Source organism: Rhinopithecus roxellana, chromosome 3 (assembly GCF_007565055.1).
Source record: "Rhinopithecus roxellana isolate Shanxi Qingling chromosome 3, ASM756505v1, whole genome shotgun sequence".
Lineage (NCBI taxonomy): Eukaryota > Metazoa > Chordata > Mammalia > Primates > Cercopithecidae > Rhinopithecus > Rhinopithecus roxellana.
The window spans coordinates 159,323,094-159,344,879 of NC_044551.1; the positions used below are offsets into that span (position 1 = coordinate 159,323,094).

At 44.4% G+C, this 21,786-nt stretch overlaps 1 protein-coding gene across 4 annotated transcripts in view; it reads right to left on the minus strand.

Moving 5' to 3' along the window:
- Nucleotides 1-237: 237 nt before the first annotated feature.
- FGF1 (fibroblast growth factor 1) overlaps nt 238-21,786 on the minus strand; it is a 109,020-nt gene continuing 87,471 nt past the window's right edge. For 2 of the 4 annotated variants that reach the window (XM_010388267.2, XM_030927751.1), the window contains 2 exons: nt 9,078-9,181; nt 238-3,537 (listed from right to left, as the gene is read on the minus strand). In XM_010388267.2, coding sequence (XP_010386569.1) covers nt 3,343-3,537; nt 9,078-9,181 — 299 coding nt within the window. In that variant the 3' untranslated portion in view covers nt 238-3,342. The remainder of the gene's footprint in view (nt 3,538-9,077; nt 9,182-21,786) is intronic. The other 2 variants (XM_010388272.2, XM_030927752.1) reach the window with 1 other exon arrangement.

The window sequence follows — 21,786 nt, forward strand, 5'->3', positions numbered from 1 at the left end:
AGATTTCCTGTATATGTATATTACCCTAACAGAAATGTAGGAGATCACCCATACTGCCTTCTGTTTCCAAACACATTGAAAAATGTTTCTACCTTCGCATTCCCTGTTAGCCTTTAAAGTCTGACATCTGGTGACAAGGTAAGTATAGAAAACTAAGCAGCCACACCTCAGGGATGCCAGGGAAGTCCTTTGATAGAAAGATGAGGCAACAGGATGCTCAGAAACTCAGAGGCATTATCACCTGTTATTGGAACATTTATTAATATTTGTAAGGTGCAGACTATGATACACAAAAAGACAGTGATGTGAAATGACAGGCGTCTTCATCAGAGGTCTGCTTTGCAGCCTGGGAGTTTAGTTGTCAGCAGTACACTCAAGGCTGACAACTTGGAGACTTGGGTTCCGTTGCCTCTGACATAAAGCAAGGACCTTCAGTAACAGCTGATGCTCCAATCAGTTTTTTGTTCATACTCACTGTTGGCCATAGGAATCTTTCTTATCATTCCTTCCAAGGAAACCAATACCTACCTCTACCACCATCACATTGCAAACAACCAAAGGCACACATGTTCATGATGCTTTGTTCAGAGCTGGCCCGAAAATGAATTCACATGACAGGAGCTGGCTATGAGACTTACTTAAGACAGCAATGGGAATGTCCCCAGGTTAATGAACTAGAGCATGTTCAAAACAGAGCAGGGAACTACCGACCTCTTCCTTCTAGATCTGACAGGCTATTTGGCTGATTTGAAAGCAGTCCCCCTGAAGCTGATCCGGTTCTAAAGTTGAAAATGCTAAGTTTACCTTGCCATGTCCTCTGACATTTTGAGAGGGGTTTATTTTATGCTGGGGGTTGCTGATTCTTCCAAAATCTGGGTTTCTGGGATTTGCTGTTTATTCAGCAGGAACCTACAAAGTCTGTGTTTATTCTTGACTGAAAGAATTGAATCCACAGCATCTTTCATCATAAATATAATGCCCTGGGAGAAGATACAGCAGCAAACCAGACAGACAAGGTCCCCAGTATCCAGTACAGTGCCTAGCACAAAGTAGGCAACCTAATAGTCATTGAACAGATATATGAATGGTATCTGGGTTGAGGTGGTCGAGGTCACATTGGTGTTTTTACTACAATGCTTTGCATCTCTGAAATCACAGACTTCCATTTCACATGTTAGCAATGGCATTTAATTTTCCTTGGCCAATGTTATGCTTGAGTTTGATTCATACAATAAAAAGTATGGACCATTATAATTATCTTAGATTTCCTCTCTGAGTATCTTTTTCTGGTCAAACCTTCATACTAAAGAGATGTTAAGCCACACTGCTTTTTCTCTAACTTGCCTGCAAAGATTTACTAAAATAAAACAGATTGATCTTATCCAAGTAACAAAAACAAAAATGTTATGAAATCATTTTGCTGCCCAAATCTAAAATACTATTATTAACCATAATGTCAACTTACTTGGGTCGATTCTTCAATTGCACTATGCTTTGAACAAATTGTCATTTTCCTTCCATTCTAAATATGACAGTTCAGTTATTAAGGAATTGTTTTTAGTTAACAATTACTTCAATTTCATATGAAACATGAGCTAATACTCTCATCAATTTTCATTCACAATTATCATTGCTCAAGAGTTCCTGCTTTCAAAAGAAAATTTGTAATAGCACAGTGGAAAACAAAAATCTCATTTTATAGGTAAATGTAAGTATCAGATAATTGAGTAGCTTATACATTGTATCCTATTACTATCATTCTCAGTGCCTGAATACTAATCAGTTTAACTGCTTTCAAGCTATATATTTTTAAATGTAACTAAAACATACAGTCTCACAGTAAATTTCAATGGCTTATTAAAGGCCTTTACATGGCATCAGTATCATATGTTAGAGATGAATGGTGTTTCTAATTAGCTAGCCACTTGGGTCAAGTTTAAGCAGGAAGCGTTAAGTAATGGTAATACAAACAGTCTCTTGGGAAAGCTGTTGGTGAGGGTTTAACATTTTTGAAGTATGTTTTTGTGTATCTTTGAAAGGGGCATTTTATAGGCATTGGGCCAAAGCATCTTAAAATCATGTTCCTTAGTACAGGTATAACTACTGTCAGTGCTGCCTGACTGCTCAGGTAGACTCATGAGGTGTGCGTTTTTACGGGTGAGTTGAGGTCAGGTGAGGTTCGGCGAGTTGAACCACCTTCAGCTGAATAACGCTTCAGCTGAATAACGCTCTTTAGGACCAGGATCCTGCTCCTTTACGTATGGCGGGTAAGGCAGCAGTATCGTCAGCACCTGCACCCGGGGGCCGGATGGAACTGCAGAAACTCTGCCCCCAACCCACTGAATCAGAATCTCCCTTCAAACCAGGTCCCCAGATGATCTGCAAGCACTCCAGTGTTGGAGAAGCACTGGGCTAGGACCCCAAAGCCTCTGCTTACCAGGGGCCAAGCACAATGTGTGGCATTACTTTCTCTTTCCTTCTCCTTCTGAAATCATCCTCTTTTTATGATATCCCCTCAGACAGTTTCCCTTTCTTTCTCTTCACTCCCACTCTCAGTCCCCAGATCCACATGAATTTCCCAGCTCTGATAGCCTTGCTTGTTATCAAGAAACCACTTCTAGTGCTCTCCACCTGTAGTCACCCAGGGCTCTTTGCTGCTGAGTAACCCTGGGAAGGTCAAGGCATGGTAATGACTCCCAAGGATTTATTCTGCCTTCCTGCGACTGGGCCTCCCTTTCTTCATTTATTCTGCATGGAGATGTCCTCCTTCTAAGTTATCCAATCCAAAAATCCAATCTCTCTTTTCCATTTTAAATCCCTCTGTTCTGAAGGGGGGATTTCTTTGTCCCTGTTTCTGGTCATGGAATGCTGCCTTCCTAACCTGGCATGAAGCTTCTTTGCTAATATTTGCAGGGCACAGAAAGGACAAAAGGGAGCCATGCCCGATGTTTGGGGGAATCACAGACAGGGTTTACTCAGTAGAGGGAAATAGTGTGCGGTTACTAATGACTCACTTAGCAGACCCCTTAACACACTTCATTTGGCCCTGCCTTTGCATTGAGGGACTCAGCCTGCAAGAGGCAATGGGAGATCCAAACCCAGACCCAGACTGGCCAGCCAATTGACCCCTAGAGGCAATCTGGTCCCTCTGTTCTAAACTGTGCAGGGGTAAAGGGCTCTGCAAAGAAGTGATCTGGGCATTTAGAAGCAAGTTGCTTACAAATTCAGGCTCTGTGGGCTAGGGGTTAGTGCAGCCAATGGTCAAGGGAACATTTTTAGGGTCAACCAGGTGAGGACCCCTCGAAGCTTCTCTGGAGTGGTCAACACCCAGAACAGATCTCTTTAATCAGAAGAGACTGGCAGGGGAAGAAACAAGATTGCTTTCTGGCCATAGTGAGTCCGAGGACCGCGTTTGCAGCTTCCATTCTTCTTGAGGCCAACAAACCAATTCTTCTCTGCGTGCTTCTTGGATATATAGGTGTTGTAATGGTTCTCCTCCAGCCTTTCCAGGAACAAACATTCCTCATTTGGTGTCTGCTAAAAAGATAAAACCAAAAGAGAGTAGGACAATTAGTGAGTGGTTTCACGTGGGAGTCCCCATTTACTAGCTGTATGACATTGGGCAAAATACTAAAGCTCTCCATGCCTCAGTATCCCCTTCAGGAAAATTGGGGTCATGGTGGAACTTATTTCACAGGGTAGTCATAAGGACTTAGAACAGCACCTGGCACTAAAGAGCCTTCAGTATGCATTTGCTGTTATTGTAAACTCCCTTTCCATTTAAAATCCATTTTAAAGTAATAAAGATGCTACTGATAAGAACACTTCTAAGAGTCCTCAGGACTCTAGAATCTCCCATGGGGACATCCTGCTTGACTGTAAGTACCTTGAGGGCAGGGCTGGATCTTTCATCTCTGTAGTGGCCTGGCACACAGGCATGACCATGGAAAAACATTCAAAATAAGTAAAAACCAGACTGTGATGTAGTGAATTTTTTTGTTGTTGTTCTTTTAACTTGAAGACTAGACTTAAAGAATAAATACAAAGCTGCTAAAATGCCTTTTTATCCTGGTAATTTTCACTAGCAATGTCAGGATTTTGCTTGTGTATTGTTATGAAGATATGCTTGTGCAAAATTTATCTTAAGCATGAAACATATCCTAGAATGTAAATTTTTTTTTAAATGAAAATAGCTTTATTTTTTGCTACTTATAAAAAGAATCTTATAAATAGATGCTACTTGTGGCCAGGCACAGTGGCTCATGCCTGTAATCACACTACTTTGGGAGGCTGAGGCAGGAGGATTGCTTGAGCCCAGGAATTTGAGGCCACTCTGGGCAACATAGCAAGACCCATTCTCTACAAAAAATTTTTTTTTTAAAAATTAGCTAGATGCCGTGGTGTGTGCCTGTCCTCCTAGCTACTTAGGAGGCTGAGGTAGGAGGATTGCTCGACCCCAGGAGTTTGAGGCTGTACTGAGCTATCATTGTACCATTGCACTTTAGTCTGGGTGACACAGCGAGACCCTGTCTCTAAAGGGTAACAAAAATGCTACTTACAAGAAGAATTGTACTTTTAAAAACATACCTTTACTTTGTAAAAAGAAAAAACTATCTCAAAACCCACCACCCAGATATAGGCAGCTGTTAATCACTGATGAGCATCCTCCCCTACATCTCTTTATGTACATACAGACTAGATAAGGCTATATGGATATAGACTTATGATATCATCAAAATGTCATGTTTTATTTGATGTTTTAAAAATGAACAACACACCTATGAAAACATTCAATATTCCTAATGAGAAAAATGCAAATTAAAAAGTAGTTATGTTAGCTATCCTATGTGCAAAGATTAAAAAAAACATTTGCACAAAGATAAAAAAAATTTGCAAGACTTAGAATGTGGGAACTAGGCACTGCCATGTACAGTTGGCGAGAAAAATTAGTGGCAACTTTCTGAAGACAGTTTAGCAATATGTATCAAAATTTACAAGATGTATTACCTTTGACTCAGCACTTTCATTTCTAGGAATCTACCCCTAGGAGATGGCTGAGTAAGTGTACAACTGTATTTTTGAGGATGGTCTCTGAACCAATGGTTTTAGGGGCAAGTGATTAGGAGTAACCTATATGTCCATGGAAAGGTGATTGGTTAAGTGGATAAAAGAATACCTGTACAGGCCGGGCGCGGTGGCTCAAGCCTGTAATCCCAGCACTTTGGGAGGCCGAGACGGGCGGATCACGAGGTCAGGAGATCGAGACCATCCTGGCTAATACGGTGAAACCCCGTCTCTACTAAAAAATACAAAAAACTAGGCGGGCGACGAGGCGGGCGCCTGTAGTCCCAGCTACTCGGGAGGCTGAGGCAGGAGAATGGCGTGAACCCGGGAGGCGGAGCTTGCAGTGAGCTGAGAGCCGGCCACTGCACTCCAGCCTGGGCGGCAGAGCAAGACTCCGTCTCAAAAAAAAAAAAAAAAAAAGAATACCTGTACAGTAGAACCTAGTGCAGCTGTACATTTATTAAGTTGAAAATCAGCCACAAATTAAAGAGTGCAGTTACTTGAAAAAACCCAGCAACCACTATTTTGCTTACTTGTAGTTAATCTGTTGGTGGAGGGGGAACTCAGTTTTTGAACTTTCTATTCGTCACGATCTTAGAATATATTTATTGCATTTGGGTCTAAAACAGGTGTGTGTGTGTGTGTGTGTGTGTGTGTGTGTGTGTATATTTTTTGAGACAGAGTCTCGCTCAGTCGCCCAGGCTGGAGTGCTGTGGCCGGATCTCGGCTCACTGCAAGTTCCACCTCCCGGGTTTACGCTATTCTCCTGCCTCAGCCTCTTGAGTAGCTGGGACTACAGGCGCCCGCCACCACGCCCGGCTAGTTTATTTGTATTTTTTGGTAGAGACGGGGTTTCACTGTGTTAGCCAGGATGGTCTTGATCTCCTGACCTTGTGATCCGCCCGTCTCGGCCTCCCAAAGTGCTGGGATTACAGGCTTGAGCCACCGCGCCCGGCCTGCTTTGCCTTTTTCAAGTCGTGTGACCCCTGCAGTCTCTCTTCACCCACAGTGGCTGGTGATTTCCAATCACTGTCTGGCGGTTTCCAATCATGTTGTTCATTGTTCTCTACATGTGAGCATGTTTGTTTCTTTAGATTATAAACCCTAGTGAGGAAGGAGATGGAATCTTGTTAGTCTTCTCTCCATCCCCCAGACACAGAACCTTGCAAATAATAGGTGCTCACCAGCTAAGTAATGGGTTTAATTTGATTCTTGAGATAATACAAAGCAGTCAGGAAAGTCAGCCTTTCTTAGTAAGGAATTGTGTAACAGGAAGTATCCTGCTTCTTATTCATTCATAATCTAGTGAAATGACAACGGGGTGAGACACTTTAGATCATTTTGGAACAAGATGAGATATAAATATATTTTATTGGATGACTCTGCTGCCTCTAGAGGAACTTGGTCCAGACATTCGTGTTTGATGCACATTGTTGGGGGTAGAAGGAGGTAGACAGCTTGGACCAATGTGGGTTGCCCACTCACTTGTAGAGAGGACTCACCCCTGACACCTCATAGTGGGCATCAGGCCTGCGTTCTGTGACGAAGGTGAGGATGGTCACATTCCCCACCTGATGTCTCTATTACACTGGAGCAGTTGACACACACAAAATAGCTGAGTCACAGGCTGAGTCAGCAGGCCAGATCAGCGGTGCTCCGTCCCTCCACCAGGATTTGTCAGCACTCATTATGTACTTGGTACAATGCCGAAGACATGTGGGTTAACTATTGATTCATGCCTATTGTTTAAATTGTCTTCTTTTTTATATTTAGCATGTTTCCCCTCCCACCCCAAATTACGTAGGTGACATATACTTACTGTAAAAAAAATTTGGAAAATACAGGAAGTTATTCACATATTATAAAATCACCCATTCTCCACCCCCAATATTTTGATACATAGCCTTTCAAACTTAAATATATATATATATATATATATATATATATATATATATATATCCTTTGCACACACACAAGTTGGAATCAGGATGGATTAGTGCCTAAATTTTGTGAAGAGCATGAAGCAGAGCTTTGAGATATCTTAGAACTTCTCTTTATCAATGGGTAAAATGCAAACATTCTTAGATATCATATACTAAGATCATATTTCAGGTGAATTGTAGTGGTGGCCACAGCTATGGTGGGAGAAGGGGGTGCCTGAAGCGTATCGGAGATTAGATCCTGGGAGTTCTCCCTCAATATTTTTCTATAAGTGAAAGCAATAAACATCAAAGTTGATTTAAAGGGGGAAAAGCCATAAAACGGTGGCATAACCTAAGATACAGTGAGGGTCGGGGGCTTCTACGCTGACTTGTCTTACAGCCACCACTGGTCTGTGATGTGCCAGCCACTCTGATGGGCGCGTTCTGTATGTTGCGCCACTGAACTCACGTACGCTCTGTGTGAGGCAGTTATGATCCATAACCGTCCTCATTTTGGACAAGGCTCAGAGTGGGTAAGTGACTTGCCAGAGTGGCAGAGGCATGAGATTCAATCATGAGTCTGAGACTGAACGATTGGCTGATGGATTGATTTTGCTACCACCTGGAAGAACCACCTTAAACCCCTACTACCAAATCCCTTAAAGCCATCCCAGGTGATCTGTACTGAGCACATAGCATTTTAGAGGTTGCCTATTACCCTGATGATTTCATCTCCTCATCCCTAGTGGGCAGTGAGAGGAAATGAAACTGTGTTCACATCTGGACCCTTGGCTGAGATGACAACTTCAAGAGAGGGTTTCCTGTGCCCTCTGTCACTTGGCAATTTGATATAAGTTGAAGCTCCAGACTAAAATTCCCCCTACTGGCTGTCTTTTTGAAGGCATCTTCATACAAGGGAGGAAAGGGGTATGGATTGGGCTAAGAATTACAGCCAAGCCTTAGTTTATCAATTGTTAGGATACAGAGGAGGGATCATTAAAATCTAGAAATAACTTCAAAACCTTCAGTCATTGGTTTAAGCTGTCTCTCCAGTTAGCTCCTGTCATAGAGATACCAATAGGGGCAAAATCACATTGCCTCTATTTCTGTTCCTTTCCCATGAAGACCTATCTGTACACGGTCAAACCTGTATAAAGCATTAGCTATGATAGGGAGAGGGCAGGGAACATGGAGGATTTTAGCTACTGAAGAAACAGTTAGACTACGCCTCTCCACGCGGCTCATTCATCCTCACATCCTTTCAGTACCTAACATGGCACTTAGACACAGAAGACATTTGATAAATGTTGAATTAAGTTATTAAGCTTTCTATCCTTTTAGGTGATCCTTTCAGAATAAAAGGGGCTATTTTCAAAGTTTTATGCATGACATATAAACTACAAAAGCCCAGGCTCCGCCATTTGTGCAAAAAGCAGTAAGAGACACGCCTATAGCACATAGTACCTAGGTACTCAAGAAACATTTTTGGGCTGTGTGTGGTGGCCTATAATCCCAGCACTTTGGAAGGCCGAGGCCGCTCAAGCTCAGGAGTTTGAGACCAGCCTCAGCAACATAGCAAGACCTTGTCTCTACAACAAATAAAAACGTTAGCCGGGCATGGTGGTATTCATATGTAGTCCCAGCTACTCGGGGGGCTGAGGTGGGAGGATCGCTTGAGCCCAGGAGTTCGAGGCTTCAGTGAGCCATGATTGCACCACTGCACTCCAGCCTGGGCGACAGAGCCAGACCCTGTCTCAAAGAAAAACAAAGAAAACATTTTTGGAATGAATGAATGAATGAATGGAATGGGATTAGATATTCTAAAATGAGTGACTGAAGAGTTACCAAAACATCAATCAATCTTTCCTCTGTGTTTATATGATAATACATTTCAGTGTTTTGAGAGAATACCACAAGAAACTCTTTTATGTTTGTGTCTAAAATAAAGCAGGGTGAGGGTGGGAATCCTTCTGGAAAAAATAACAAACAGAGACTAATTGTTGCTTTATAGTTTGCCTCACTCCATGTAACAAGATTTCTGGAAACCTCAAACCTTGGCCACGTCTGGAAGCATGTCAGCTTCATACTTACTGAGCCGTATAAAAGCCCGTCGGTGTCCATGGCCAAGTACTGGCCAGTCTCGGTACTCTTTATATACACCTCCCCCACGCTTTCCGCACTGAGCTGCAGCTGAACTGGAATAAAAATAACACGAGCAAAAGTAAATAAACACTACGCTTTTGCCGATAGGACCCAGCAGCCAGGACAGTTGGCCATGGAAAATTCTGCTCATTCATTTTGCAGAGCCCTCAGGGATGAGCCTCAGATTAATCAAAACAAAGAAATACATTCGCTTTTTCTTTGCCTTCCAAATAAAGTTGTCCATTGGGAATTACATCCTTGGGAAAGGAAGGAGAGACACTGGCCGGCTCAACTACCTATCCACCCTGTTGGTTACAAAATGACCCTGAGTGCACCTTCACGGTGCCTCGCTCCTTTCTTTCTGTCATTGGTAGGAAAATAATCACAGGAGGAAATGGTATTCACTCCCCCCAGGCTCCCTCATCCCTGCAGTCTTGGGGTGCCACAGACTGGGATCTGGCCACCCTGCGTGTGTTCTGCTTTCGTTATCAACCTGCACAGGGGTGCCTTTTTTTTTCTTTTTGAGATGGAGTCTCGCTCTGTCGCCCAGGCTGGAGTGTAGTGGCCGGATCTCGGCTCACTGCAAGCTCCGCCTCCGGGGTTTACACCATTCTCCTGCCTCAGCCTCCCGAGTAGCTGGGACTACAGGCGCCCGCCACCTCGTCTGGCTAGTTTTTTTTTTTTTTGTATTTTTTAGTAGAGACGGGGTTTCACCATGTTAGCCAGGATGGTCTCGATCTCCTGACCTCATGATCCTCCCGTCTCGATCTTCTGACCTCATGATTGGCCTCCCAAAGTGCTAGGATTACAGGCTTGAGCCACCGCGCCCGGCCAGGGGTGCCTTTTAATTGTCTGGGCCTTCTAGTTGTGGGAGAGACTCCTATCCACAGATGGTTATTTTATGAAATCTGAGATTGCTATTTTCCCTGAGACAGAAGAGGTTCCCAGGGAGTTAGGATTGGTTGCCACATATGAAACTCAAGGAACTCCCTCGCAATGAAGGTTCTGTCAATCCCTCAGCCTCTATGGCAACCCACCTGGGGTACAGGCAGAGGGGAGATCGCCAGCTTCTGATGTGGGGAGAATGAAGCTGTTACCCGGAAATACAGTGATGAGAACAGTGGTTCTCAACTGGGGGTGATTTTGCTCCAAAGGGGACATTTGGCAATCTCTGAAGACAGTTTCTGTTGTCACAGCTGGGGGGTGGGTGCTACTGGCATCTGGTGGGTAGAGGCTGGAGATGCTGCTAACATCCTACAATGCACAGGGCAGCCCCCACAGCAAAGAATTTTCCAGCCCAGAGAGTCAGCAGCGCCCAGGTTAAGAAACCTGGAGATGGAGGGAAAGGACTGTGAGTTACAGAGTCACACTCTCCTCATTCACACTGATTGACACTCTCAAGGTGCTGGACACTTAATTGGAATCCAGTATTCATTTGATAATTATTAACTTGTTTATTCACCCTCGGGTGCCCTCTTGAGGGAGGTGCTTTGATAATTCACATTTGGGAATTGGATTAATTCTAAACTCTTCGGGATAATTTGTTCAGTAGACCATCACAACCATCGTTATGAGTAGGAGTGAAGTCTAGACCAGGAACCAGTGGCTACCCAGTAGTTCCCTAGGAGGGTGAGGGGCATCTCTGAGGTTCAGCTTGGCAGAGGCCGAGGGACAGGAGAGGCTGGAACACACAGGGCTTTGGTTGGTAGATCTAGACCCCTCATTGCCTTTTCTTTGTTTTCTTTTTTTTTTTCTTTTGAGATGGAATATTGTTCTGTCACCCAGGCTGAAGTGCAGTGGCGTGATCTTGGCTCACTGCAACCTCTGCCTCCCAGGTTCAAGCAATTCTCCTGCCTCAGCCTCCCGAGTAGCTGGGATTACAGGCATGCACCACCACGCCCGGCTGATTTTTGTATTTTTAGTAGAGATGGGGCGGGGGTTTCACCATGTTGGCCAGGCTGGTCTCGAATTCCTGACCTCGTGCTCCGCCCGCCTCATCCTCCCAAAGTGCTGGGATTACAGGCGTGAGCCACTGCATCCAGGCCTGTTTTCATTTTTAATTTAATTTCTTTGAATAGGAAATATACTTCCATGTTTCCAAATAGCAGAGGAGATAGTGAAAAGCTCCCTTCTGGAGTACACATCTCCTGGGGGATACAGAAACAAGGAAACCCCTCCTAGACACCTTGTGTGTGTATCCTTCCTAGAGAGCTTGTATGCATCTATTGCAAAAGACATACTAGCTCATACTAATGGTAATGTACTGAGCACACAGTTCTGCCCTTGCTTTTTTTGTTTCTTAACAACTAATTGGAGATCTTTCTACATCAGTACAGAAAGAGTGAACTTCTTTCTTCTTGCCAATTGAATTGTGTTCCATTATGTAGCTATACCATAATTGTTTAACCACTTCTCTGTTAATATGCCTGTATTTTCTTATTTCTCTTTGCTTTCCTTATCTCCTGATTCACCCCCAGGATGATACATAGTTTTATCACCCTTACCTAAGATGCAATTCTCCCTTCCTTAGAAGTCTTTGCTGTAGAGACTCAGGACTTCCTCTAGCTTCCTGTGGCAAGTGGAGTTTATTTAATTCACAGGAAGGAACTGGAAGCCACTGATGTACTTTCTCACAGGTCCTCCTAGGAATAGTTAGCTCTGAGAGTGTAGCCATGAGGGAACAGGCTAGTGGGCCTCCACTGTAAGGTGGGCTCTGCTCTCTTGAGCCTTCAGTCACACTACTTGCTCGCTCTGTCTTTCTGCTCCTATTAAACTTCAAACTTTCCTTGTTTTCCTGGGATCTTTGCACATGCTATGCTCTCTCTCCGGGACCTTCTTCCTCCGGATATTCACAAGGTCCTTCTCCTCCAGGCCTCAGCCTAAATATCCTAAAACAGGCCCTCCCCAGTAATCTGTGACACTCTGTGCACGAGATCCTTTCATCCCCACCCCATTCTCCCTGCCAATGCCACCCTCCCCCACATCCTTCTCCTCCTCTGCCCCTTGTTTCTTTCATGGCACTTAGTACAACATGCAATGATCTTATTATCTAGGGAGCTGCTGATCTATTTCTGCCTCCTCAGGAAAGTGTACACTCTGAGAAGAAGGGCAGAGATCTTGTCCTGTTCCCTCTGGGGTCCTCAGCACCTCCTAAGTGCCCTGCACACAGTGGGCAGTCTACATTATTTGCTGAATGAATGGTGTTGGGCTAATATTGGCAGAGATGATTCTGCTGGCCCATCATCAATCAGCTGTGCACTTTGAGTTATGTTTCCAATAATGCTCTGAGGGGTGAAGTAAGATGGGACTGCGTGGAGAGTTGTAAGGCTCAAGGCTGGGCTCTGAGCTGAGTGACCTTGGCTAGGCTGCGTAGCCTCTTAGACACAGTCTCTTTTTCAGTGAAATGAGGAGTATTTGTGCTCAGTCTCCATAAAGTTATTTCTCAGTCTAACAGTCTATGGAGCAAGTAGATACATGGAATGCCAATAGAATATTCTTTGGCAATAAAAAGGAACAGAGTGTCTGAGGCCTGCCACAACACGGATGAGTCTGGAAGTGGTGACAGTGCTGAGTGGGAAGAAAGCATCACAAAGGACCATGTGTTTTATGTTTCCATTTAAATGAAATGTCCAGAATAGGCAAATGCATAACGACAGCAAGTAGATTCAGGGTATCCAGGGCCAGGGTGGGTGGAGATGGGGGAATTATGGTTAAAAGGCATGGGGCTTCTTTCTGAAAATACTCTAAAATGGATTGTGGTGTTGGTTGCACAACTCTGTTAAGTTGTAGAAAACCCACTGCATTGTACAACTTAAATAGGTGAATTGTATGGTATGTGTGTTATATCTCAATAAAGCTGTTTTTAAAAAAAAAATGGTTATTAGACTTTACGGTTTTCAGAGAACCTTCACATATACTTTTCTGTCAATTTCTCAGCATAATCCTGTATGTTTAAGAGAGACCAAAGGAAAGAGCTAACCTTTTACTGATCACCTACAATGTGCCAGGCATCATGCTAGTTTCTATCTTGTTATGAACAGTATAGAATTAAGGAGTGTGGGCTCCAGAACACAACTGCATCAACTCAAGTTCTGCTTGGCTGCCTATTAGCTGTGTGATCATCCGGCAAACTATTTGCCTCTGTTTCCTTATCTGCAATGGTAGTTGTTGTAAGGGCTAATGCATGGAAAGTGGCCAGTACTCATAAGACTAATTCCTCTGTGCCTTTTGTGACCTTTTCTGCTCCTCGAAGCATTCCCTGGAGGAAGGTGGTGCTTGATCTGTCCTTTAGGTGAAGAGCTGGAGTTTGGTGAGAGTGTGTTTTATGCAAGGTTATACTTCTAAGAAGGGGAAAAATCATGACCAGACCCCAGGTTGAGTACTCTAAGTATCCTACTTTTTTCCTCTCTTTCACACAACCTCTTGGGCTCCAATTATGGGAATGGATTGATCCAAATTCAGCCATACTCTCCTGCTCGGACCCTCTTGTGTTCAAGATCACACATGGACAAGATGGCGGGTGGCCATCCAGGATCCCATTCGTAGCCACGGAATGGGGTGAGGTTAGCTGCCTGGGACTCTTTTCAACCTATCACCCATATATGTAGATATTTAGTCAAACACATTATAGGTGCTACAGAAACCCCAAAGGGGAGGTCTTTTTAAGTAATCAAGGAAGTTTTTCTTTTGTTTGTTTGTTTGTTTTTCTAAGATGGAGTTTCACTCTGTTCCCCAGGCTGGAGTGCTGTGGTGCGATCTCGGCTCACTACAACCTCTACCTCCCAGGTTCGAGCGATTCTCCTGTCTCAGCCTCCCAGGTAGCTGGGATTACATGCACACACCATCATGCCCGGCTAGTTTTTTTTTTTTTTTTTTTTTTTTTGTATTTTTAGTAGAGAGGGGGTTTCACCATGTTGGCCAGGATGGTCTCAAACTCCTGACCTCAGTGATCCACCCCCCTTCGGCCTCCCAAAATGTTGGGATTATAGGCGCGAGCCACCGTGCCTGGCCAATCAAGGAAGATTTTTTAAAAGCTTTTCATTTCCTCTGCTTTTCTGTTTTGCTGCCTTCAATAGCACCCGCTTGTCTGGCCATGGGGCTGAACAGGCTTGGCTTTGCCATCTGTGGAGTTCCATCATGGCCATGAAGAGGCCTCCTAGAGGTAAACAAGAGCCAGAGGCCTGCTTAGCACATGACTTCAGCCCTCAGCCATGAGTCCCGACACCAGGGTTGTTGCGCCGGTGAGAGTTCGTCTCAAGAGTTTCCTCTGTAAATATTATTTCTCCAGGATGTCCAAGTTTCATAGCTCATTTTCACTAGATTTCTTTCTGGCTAAGTTTCCTAAACATATATCCTTCTGCAAGTAGGGCTGGCAGGAAGGAGCAACACCCAGGCTGAGTGGCTCGCGTAGCTGGCTAGGTGTCCAGCTCTCTCGTGTGACTTCATTCCAGTTTTCCAGACCTACATCCTCTTGCAGCTACTGCTGAGGACGGGCAAGGAAGGACAGAGCATGAGAAAGGGGGGCCTTGGGAAGAGAGGGAGGGGCTGGCCACACAGCAGCAGCTCTTTACTCAGATAGCAGCTCAGGGTCGGGGGATGGAGAACCATTTAGTCAACACATACTCATCTACTAGGTGCCAGGACTTACGTTCAGTGCCAGGCATGGTCCCTGCACTCGGGGCTTCTGCATGATTAGGGATACAGACAAATGAACTGCAAGTGATACAGCAACACAGTAACAAAAGCTCCACTTGTTTTTGAGCTAAAAGCAAACAAAAGCACAAAAACTGCAACATTCTTCCTCTCTCTCTCTCTCTCTCTCTCTCTCTCTCTCTTTCTGTGTGTGTGTGTGTGTTTTTTAATTCCCTTTCAAAGAAAGGCAGAATATAACAGTGAAAAAAAAATTACAGTGGGAGAATACAGTAAATCCTTGATGAAAATTGTATTAAAAAACACAATACATTTGGGAGGCTGAGGCTGGTAGATCGCAAGGTCAGAAGATCAAGACCAGCCTGGCCAACACGGTGAAACCCCATCTCTACTAAAATACAAAAAAATTTAGCCAGGCGTGGTGGTGGGTTCCTGTAATCCCAGCTACTCGGGAGGCTGAGGCAAGAGAATTGCTTGAACCCGGGAGGTGGAGGTTGCAGTGAGCTGAGATCGCGCCACTGCACTCCAGCCTGGCGACAGAGTGAGATTCCGTCTCAAGAAAAGAAAAAAAAGAACACAATACAACGTATGTAGCTCATGAGTACATCTGTGCTAAAATATAAAACTATGCACCAGATACTGACCAAATTCATACAAGTAGCTGCTTTGGGAAAGATAAGAGGAACTAAGACTAGGACAGGAATTGAGGAAATGTTTCCTTCATCCTAACTCTATTTCGTTATAAACAATTCTGAGGTAAGAACAGCCAGCTGGTGACACTGGAGGACTCTGGGTGATGGGATTCCTGGTGTTTAGTCTATATCTAGTGCCTAGTTTTCTATTTTACTACATATACATGAACTATGTATATTGTTTTGTGCATTTTACAAAATTTTCATCAGGGATTTGCTAATGATCTCCCCTGATTCTCCTTCATACCTTTTAGAATGGTAGCTGATGTGTTAAAGCTCCGTTCCTAGTCAATGCGACACTCAGAGCTGGCCAAGACTCCCGCTTTTTGTTCCTGGTGACCCCTGAGATGTTTTATGAACCAGCTTAGGCTTGAGTCCATGTTGCATCTAGACCTGAGCAGTAAGCACTCATAAAAGCTGGGTCTTCTTGGGGGCAGACTGGGACCCAGGAGAATTGGGGAGGCAGGAGGGTGGATGAGGCCCCTCTAAAGCTCTAACTTCTCTGTCCACTCCCTTTTTCAATACCCCCCAACCAGGTTAGCACACAGAGCAAATGAGGAGGAGCAAGCATCTCTTCTTTATGCCATCCAGGGATCTAGGACTTGCTATCTATGAATAGGAAGGTTTTTGTCTCTCAAGCATCTCAGGAATGAAGGGGCAAGTACTTTTTGAAAAACAAGGTACGTCCATGGTCCGCAGGCTACTTCGTTGTCCCCCTGAAATGGGGACATTAACGACGAATTTAGCTGAAGAGATGGAAAGCAACTTTTAAAAAGGTACTCTAATAGAAATTTCTTGGAGAAATTCAAACTTAGATAAAGCATTGTAAAAATGTACGGGCAGAGGGCTGGAAGTGTTTGCTCGGTGGATTTGTGACTGTATGTGCCCCAGTAGAATCCAGAGTCCTGTTCCTTTACTAGGAATGAGTTAATAAGTATGGGTTTGGGGACGGCCTATTTGTCAGAACTATATGTCAATGAAACTGAAATGTGCAGACTCACCTTCGTGGGTCATGGTCTTCCTTGTCCCATGCTCATTATTTAAACCGCTTCACGAGTCCCTGCATACCTGGGAAACCTACATAAAGGGGAGCCCAGAGCTTTTGCATGGCTGTGGTAGCCCCCAACTAGGTGTTCACACCTTTTGTCTGAGGAACTAAGTTCGTGGCTTTGGTTTTCTCCTCTGCTTCCCAAAGCCTTCCATTAGGTCTTAGCAGTAGTTTGTTCACGTAAGAACAGCGATCCCTTACTTTCCAAGGGTAGAAAGAAGGAAAAAGGGTTATGAGCCTGCCAGTGCCAAGAGAAGTCAACTTTGAGGTATTGCACCCTGTTTCTGAGCCCCAAGCTATCCTAGCATCTGCCTGTCCCATCCCAGGAAAATGTAAAGATAAGACCACAACGGGTGCATTCAAGGAGGAAAATGCCTGGAGAGAGAGGTTCTGCTTCTGTAGCATGTCTGTCCGTGGCCTCTAAGCCTGCTTTCCGCCTCTGCTCTCCAAAGAGAGGCCAAGAGAGATTATGTGCCTGGTTTATTCTGGGTTGGAGACTTCCCGTCCTTTGCCGTGTTTACCCAAAGTGAGGTCAGCCTCATTCAGAACTTGGTGAGGCTGTTTTATGTCAGTGGCATTTATAATTAAAATGTAGCCACAAGCCGGGATTGGTAAAACATTAGAGAAAGACAGAGAAGGGGAAAAATCGAATTTGGGGGAAAATAATTCCAGTGTTAAAAAAAATACACACACACATACATGCACACATATATACACACACACATCTATATATAAATATATATACACACACACATGTAAATACATATATGAAAAAAACCCTTATCTTAAAAGGTGTCTGCTTCTTTAAGATCTAAAAAAGGTGCCTGGAAAATTTTGATACAGTCCAGAGACTGAATGACATATATGTATATATTAAATATAGTTTATATATTATATATTATGTGTGTGTGTGTGTATTTTAAAGTTTATGTATAAAAATCCTCTGTGTAATCAGATGAGGGTTGTGGGGAGGAGGGCAAGGAGTCCTTTCCATCACGTGTGACCGAGGCGAGAGAACCCTGTTGTGGAGTACATTCCTGCCTGGAGACCTTCCCCTCTCTCTGACTTCTGGCAGTGGGGTCCAGCTCTCCCCATAGTAGTCATTTGAAAAGCTGTTTTGACTTCGGGTCTATGCTGGTGGGGAATACAGTACCTTACCCGCTAGGTGCTGAGTGATCCCAACCAGAGAATAGAGGTCTGGACTCCCCTAAAGCAACAGGGCAGGAGGCATTTCATGAAGAGGAACCTGCTCTTTAGAAAGGGCTGCAAGGTAGGATTGTTTTGACCAGTGAATTCTGCTACTGCCTTTAGGATGTGGCTTGATTTATAAATATTTGATTGGCACGCACTTTGCCTAAGAACGTTTCCATTTGTGCAGTGAGTGGTGCCGGTAATTCCGCTCCCCACGTAGCCTCTTGCGTGCTTGGGGAGGTGAGGGGTTGTGGGCTATGGCAGGCAGCTGCAGGTTTGGAATGCTCGTAAGGAAATTATTCTCTAATTATTGTTCCAGTTAATAATCCCACTGAGGGATAAGTCATGGTCCCCCTTCACCAGAGAGGAAACTCCCCAGAAAGATCAGAATCAAACACAGAGCAGACTTGCCCTGCCAAAGGAGTGAGATGGGGCGGGGCTTGCTGCACCTGTGCCTGGGCACATTATGCCTCTGTGTCAGGCCTCAGGGGCTTCAACCCAGGTAGTCCCAGAGAAGCTGGGACAAAGAGTCACCCTCAGTTTGGCAAGCAAGCATAGCTTTCACTTAATCTAACAGACTTAACAGGTCAGGTGGTTAGGTGAGGAAGGCTCAGGAATCCCAGAAGAATGATGATCAATATCATTTTTTTGGAGCACTTATGTGCCTAGCAGTGTGCTAAACACTCTTACAAACATTATCACATTAAAACTCCCACGTTCCAATGAGTGGGTGCTGTTGTCATTCTTGTTTTTAAAACAAGGAAACTGAGGCACATTGAGAAGTAAGTGTCCCAGGATGACACAGCTGGTAAATAGCAGTGCTGGGACCTGACCTCCACCCATCTGACCCACAGCACAGATGTGTGTATTGAATCAGTTTGTGGGGCGGAACCGCTGTCATGATGTTGGTGTCAGGTGGTGGTGGCATACGGAAAGAGCCTTAGTCCTGGAAGCAGAAGATGTGGTCGGTGCCAAGCCCTCCCAGTTAGGAGCTGGTCACGCCTGTCAGCTGCAGTGTTCTTAGAATGATGATAATTAGTAACCTCTCAAGGTTGTGGTTAGGTGGAAGTGGAGGAGTTCAACACAATGCCCAGCATATATCAGGGCTCATAGATGTTTATTGAATATATTGTTGACTTTGAATTTAGCTGCCACCAATACAGTTCAGTCACTTATAAAATTAATGTTTACTGGGCATTTTACCAAGTGGCAGGCAATGTGCTAGACACAAAGTTTGTAGTGTTGAGCAATAAGAGACAAAGTCCTTATCCTCTAGGAGTCCAGTAGGAGGGAAAACCATTAAATAATTGCACAAATAAATGGAGAATTGTAACCCCAAGGATGGCTGCATGGTACATGAGACACTCTTCAAATGCTTGTGTCCAAAATGGAACTGGCCATCTTCCCCCAGACCTGATCCTCTTCCAGGACCTCCCCCTCTCATGGTGACAGCATTTATGTGTCTCCCTGAGCTGAAGCTTAGGGGCCAACATGAACCTTCTCACAAACTGTGCCCATCAGCCCTGGGATCTATGCAGCAGTCCCTGGCTGATTCTGCCCAGCCTTCCTAGCATGGCAGCGTAACCAGTGTCCACAGTCCATATTGGTAATTGCCTGCAGCAGTGATCTGAAGAATGGTAACAGGATAAACCACAACCATCTTCTCTGCAGGCCAGAAGTCCACCAGTAGAGACATTTTACTCAGGTCTCTATTAGAATGGCCCCCACACAAGCATCTGCCCTAGGGTTATACCACTATAAGAAGGGTTAAGTACTTGGAAACTCGTTCTCCTTGAGATAGGAAGAAGATACATTTGCCCAGGAAAGATCAATGACCTTGGGACAAAGAGAAGCCATGAAAGGAGTTATTTCTGTCTTGTAGAGCTCAAAGGCATATGGTTCTATCTTGTATGATTTGTTTAAATTTTTCGATTGGCTTTTAGAAACCTTTCTGAAGGAAGTCTTAACATGTGACTATGTCACCTCAGTCTCTAATTATGCTCAAACTAGTGATCAAGGAATCGAAAATATCTCCTTGCCAGGCCGTGCGGATCACATGTAGCCAGGGAGCATCCGCCTCATGCCTGGCGGAGGCAATTCTGTTTCTGAATAACCCTTGAAACTCAGAAGGGCTTTGGCAGTACCACCACTGGGCAGAAGAGGGCGACAGACCCACATTCAGGGAGTACATCCGTGCCCAGGACGCCTCTCACCTGCAGAATCCTAGTAAATAGAGGTTTCGCCCTTATGAGGCACACTGAGCAATGCTGCCATTCCATTCCACAGGTGAAGAAACTGAGTCTCAGCGAGATTAAACGATTTTCCTGAAAATTAGTTGGGAACACTGGAGACACTTAAATTTCTAGTTAGGAAAGGACTGGAAGAGTCCCAGGGCTGGGGGGCTTGAAGCTTCTTTTGCAGAGTTTGCAAACAGAAAGAATGCATAATGGCAAGAACGTTAATTGTCCAGGGCTGCTCCAGGTAGAAAGGGGCAGAGTAGGCTTGAACTCGAGCCTGCTGACTCTGCAGTGGAATATCCAGTTCCAGTAATGACAGGTACAGGGATGGGCTTCTGACCACCCACCCCACTTACTCTGATCTCTGTCCTCTTGGTCTTTATTCTTAGTTCAGAGTAAGCAAATGATAGGCCCACACAACAATTCCGAGTGTTGGCAGAGAGACCTTGAATCCAAGCCTGCATCTAGCCCCTTGGCTTTCCTGGGTGGCAGTACTGTAAAAAAGAAGAGTCTGGTAGGTCCTTAAATATGACCCTCTGTTACCATATGCTAGGCTGATTATATAGAAGGCTCGATGATGATAACTGCAATATGAACCAACACGTGCTGTGCTGTTCCTCTGTGTCAGCCACTGTGCCAAGAACTCTCACTTTATTATCTCATTTATCCCTCCCAAGAAACCTGTGAGGCAAGGAATATTAGTATTCTTTTTATAAAACGAGAAAAGTGAGGACAGAAAGGTGCAGTTGCCCAAGTTCACTTGGAAAATAATCTGGCATTCCTTGAATGCAGAAATCCTCACCTAATCTCCCAGGGCTACGTTGTGCTCCTTTCTAGGGGTTCCTGACATCCTAAGTCAGGTGGCCAAATCCACTGTGGACTCCAGAAGTTGTGCCAGCGTTACACACCCAGAGTGCAGTCTGTTTTGCTAATGATGGAATGACAACAATGAAGCCATTTTCCATTGCTACAGAAATTCCAGTATTGGAGCCTCTTGTTACTCCAGAAGTCAAGGTTTCCCAGAACAGCTAGCTTAACCCCAAGGAACATATCACGAAGCTTATCTTTCCTCTTGGGTTCTGAGGACCGGAGAGCATTCCCTACTTTTTCAGAAAATTGGTAAGATGTATTAGGAACACTTAAAACCCAGAGGAATTAAAGCTTGTTCCCTTGTGTTCTGTGGGGCAGATCACATTAATTGTGTATCATGCCTGACACAATGGACTACAATCTAAGTTTGCTAATTTTCAGTGACGATTGCTTATGTATGCTTTTTAACAAACTAGAGTCTTTTTTTTTTGCCTCCTTCTGACACCTGTTTTTTTACTGAGAATAAGGCATTCAGCAAGCCCATTTGAAGATAAACCATCAAAACAAAGCCCAAAAGAGCTAATTCTGCAGCTGCAAGCCCCAGCGTCAGCCTTCCTGCTCCTCATCTCAAGGGTCTGTGTGGTGGGTGGGGAGGAAGGAACAATGTCACCTTGTGTGTAAACGTCAGCGTCCATCTCCATTACCCGTACATCTGAGGATAGAGTGTGAGCACCAGTGAAGTGGTTATTTGTGCTTAGAACCTGCAACCTCTGGTGCATGGTCCATGAATAATTAAGACCACCTGATATATAAACCATCATGTCAAAGTGAGTGTTTTGTATTGCATTTTAAAGCCAGTCCTACAGAAACTTCCTGCCTGCCTGGCTTCTTCTGTGTCTCCTGATTTTCCTTCTCTTGATTTGTTTTATGTTTGACTCTTGAGATTGCTGACCCTCTAAGCAGGGACTAGATCTGGCTTTAGGCTTCTTTGTAACCTCTGATGCTGCAGTGGGACTCAGGGAATCTCAGAT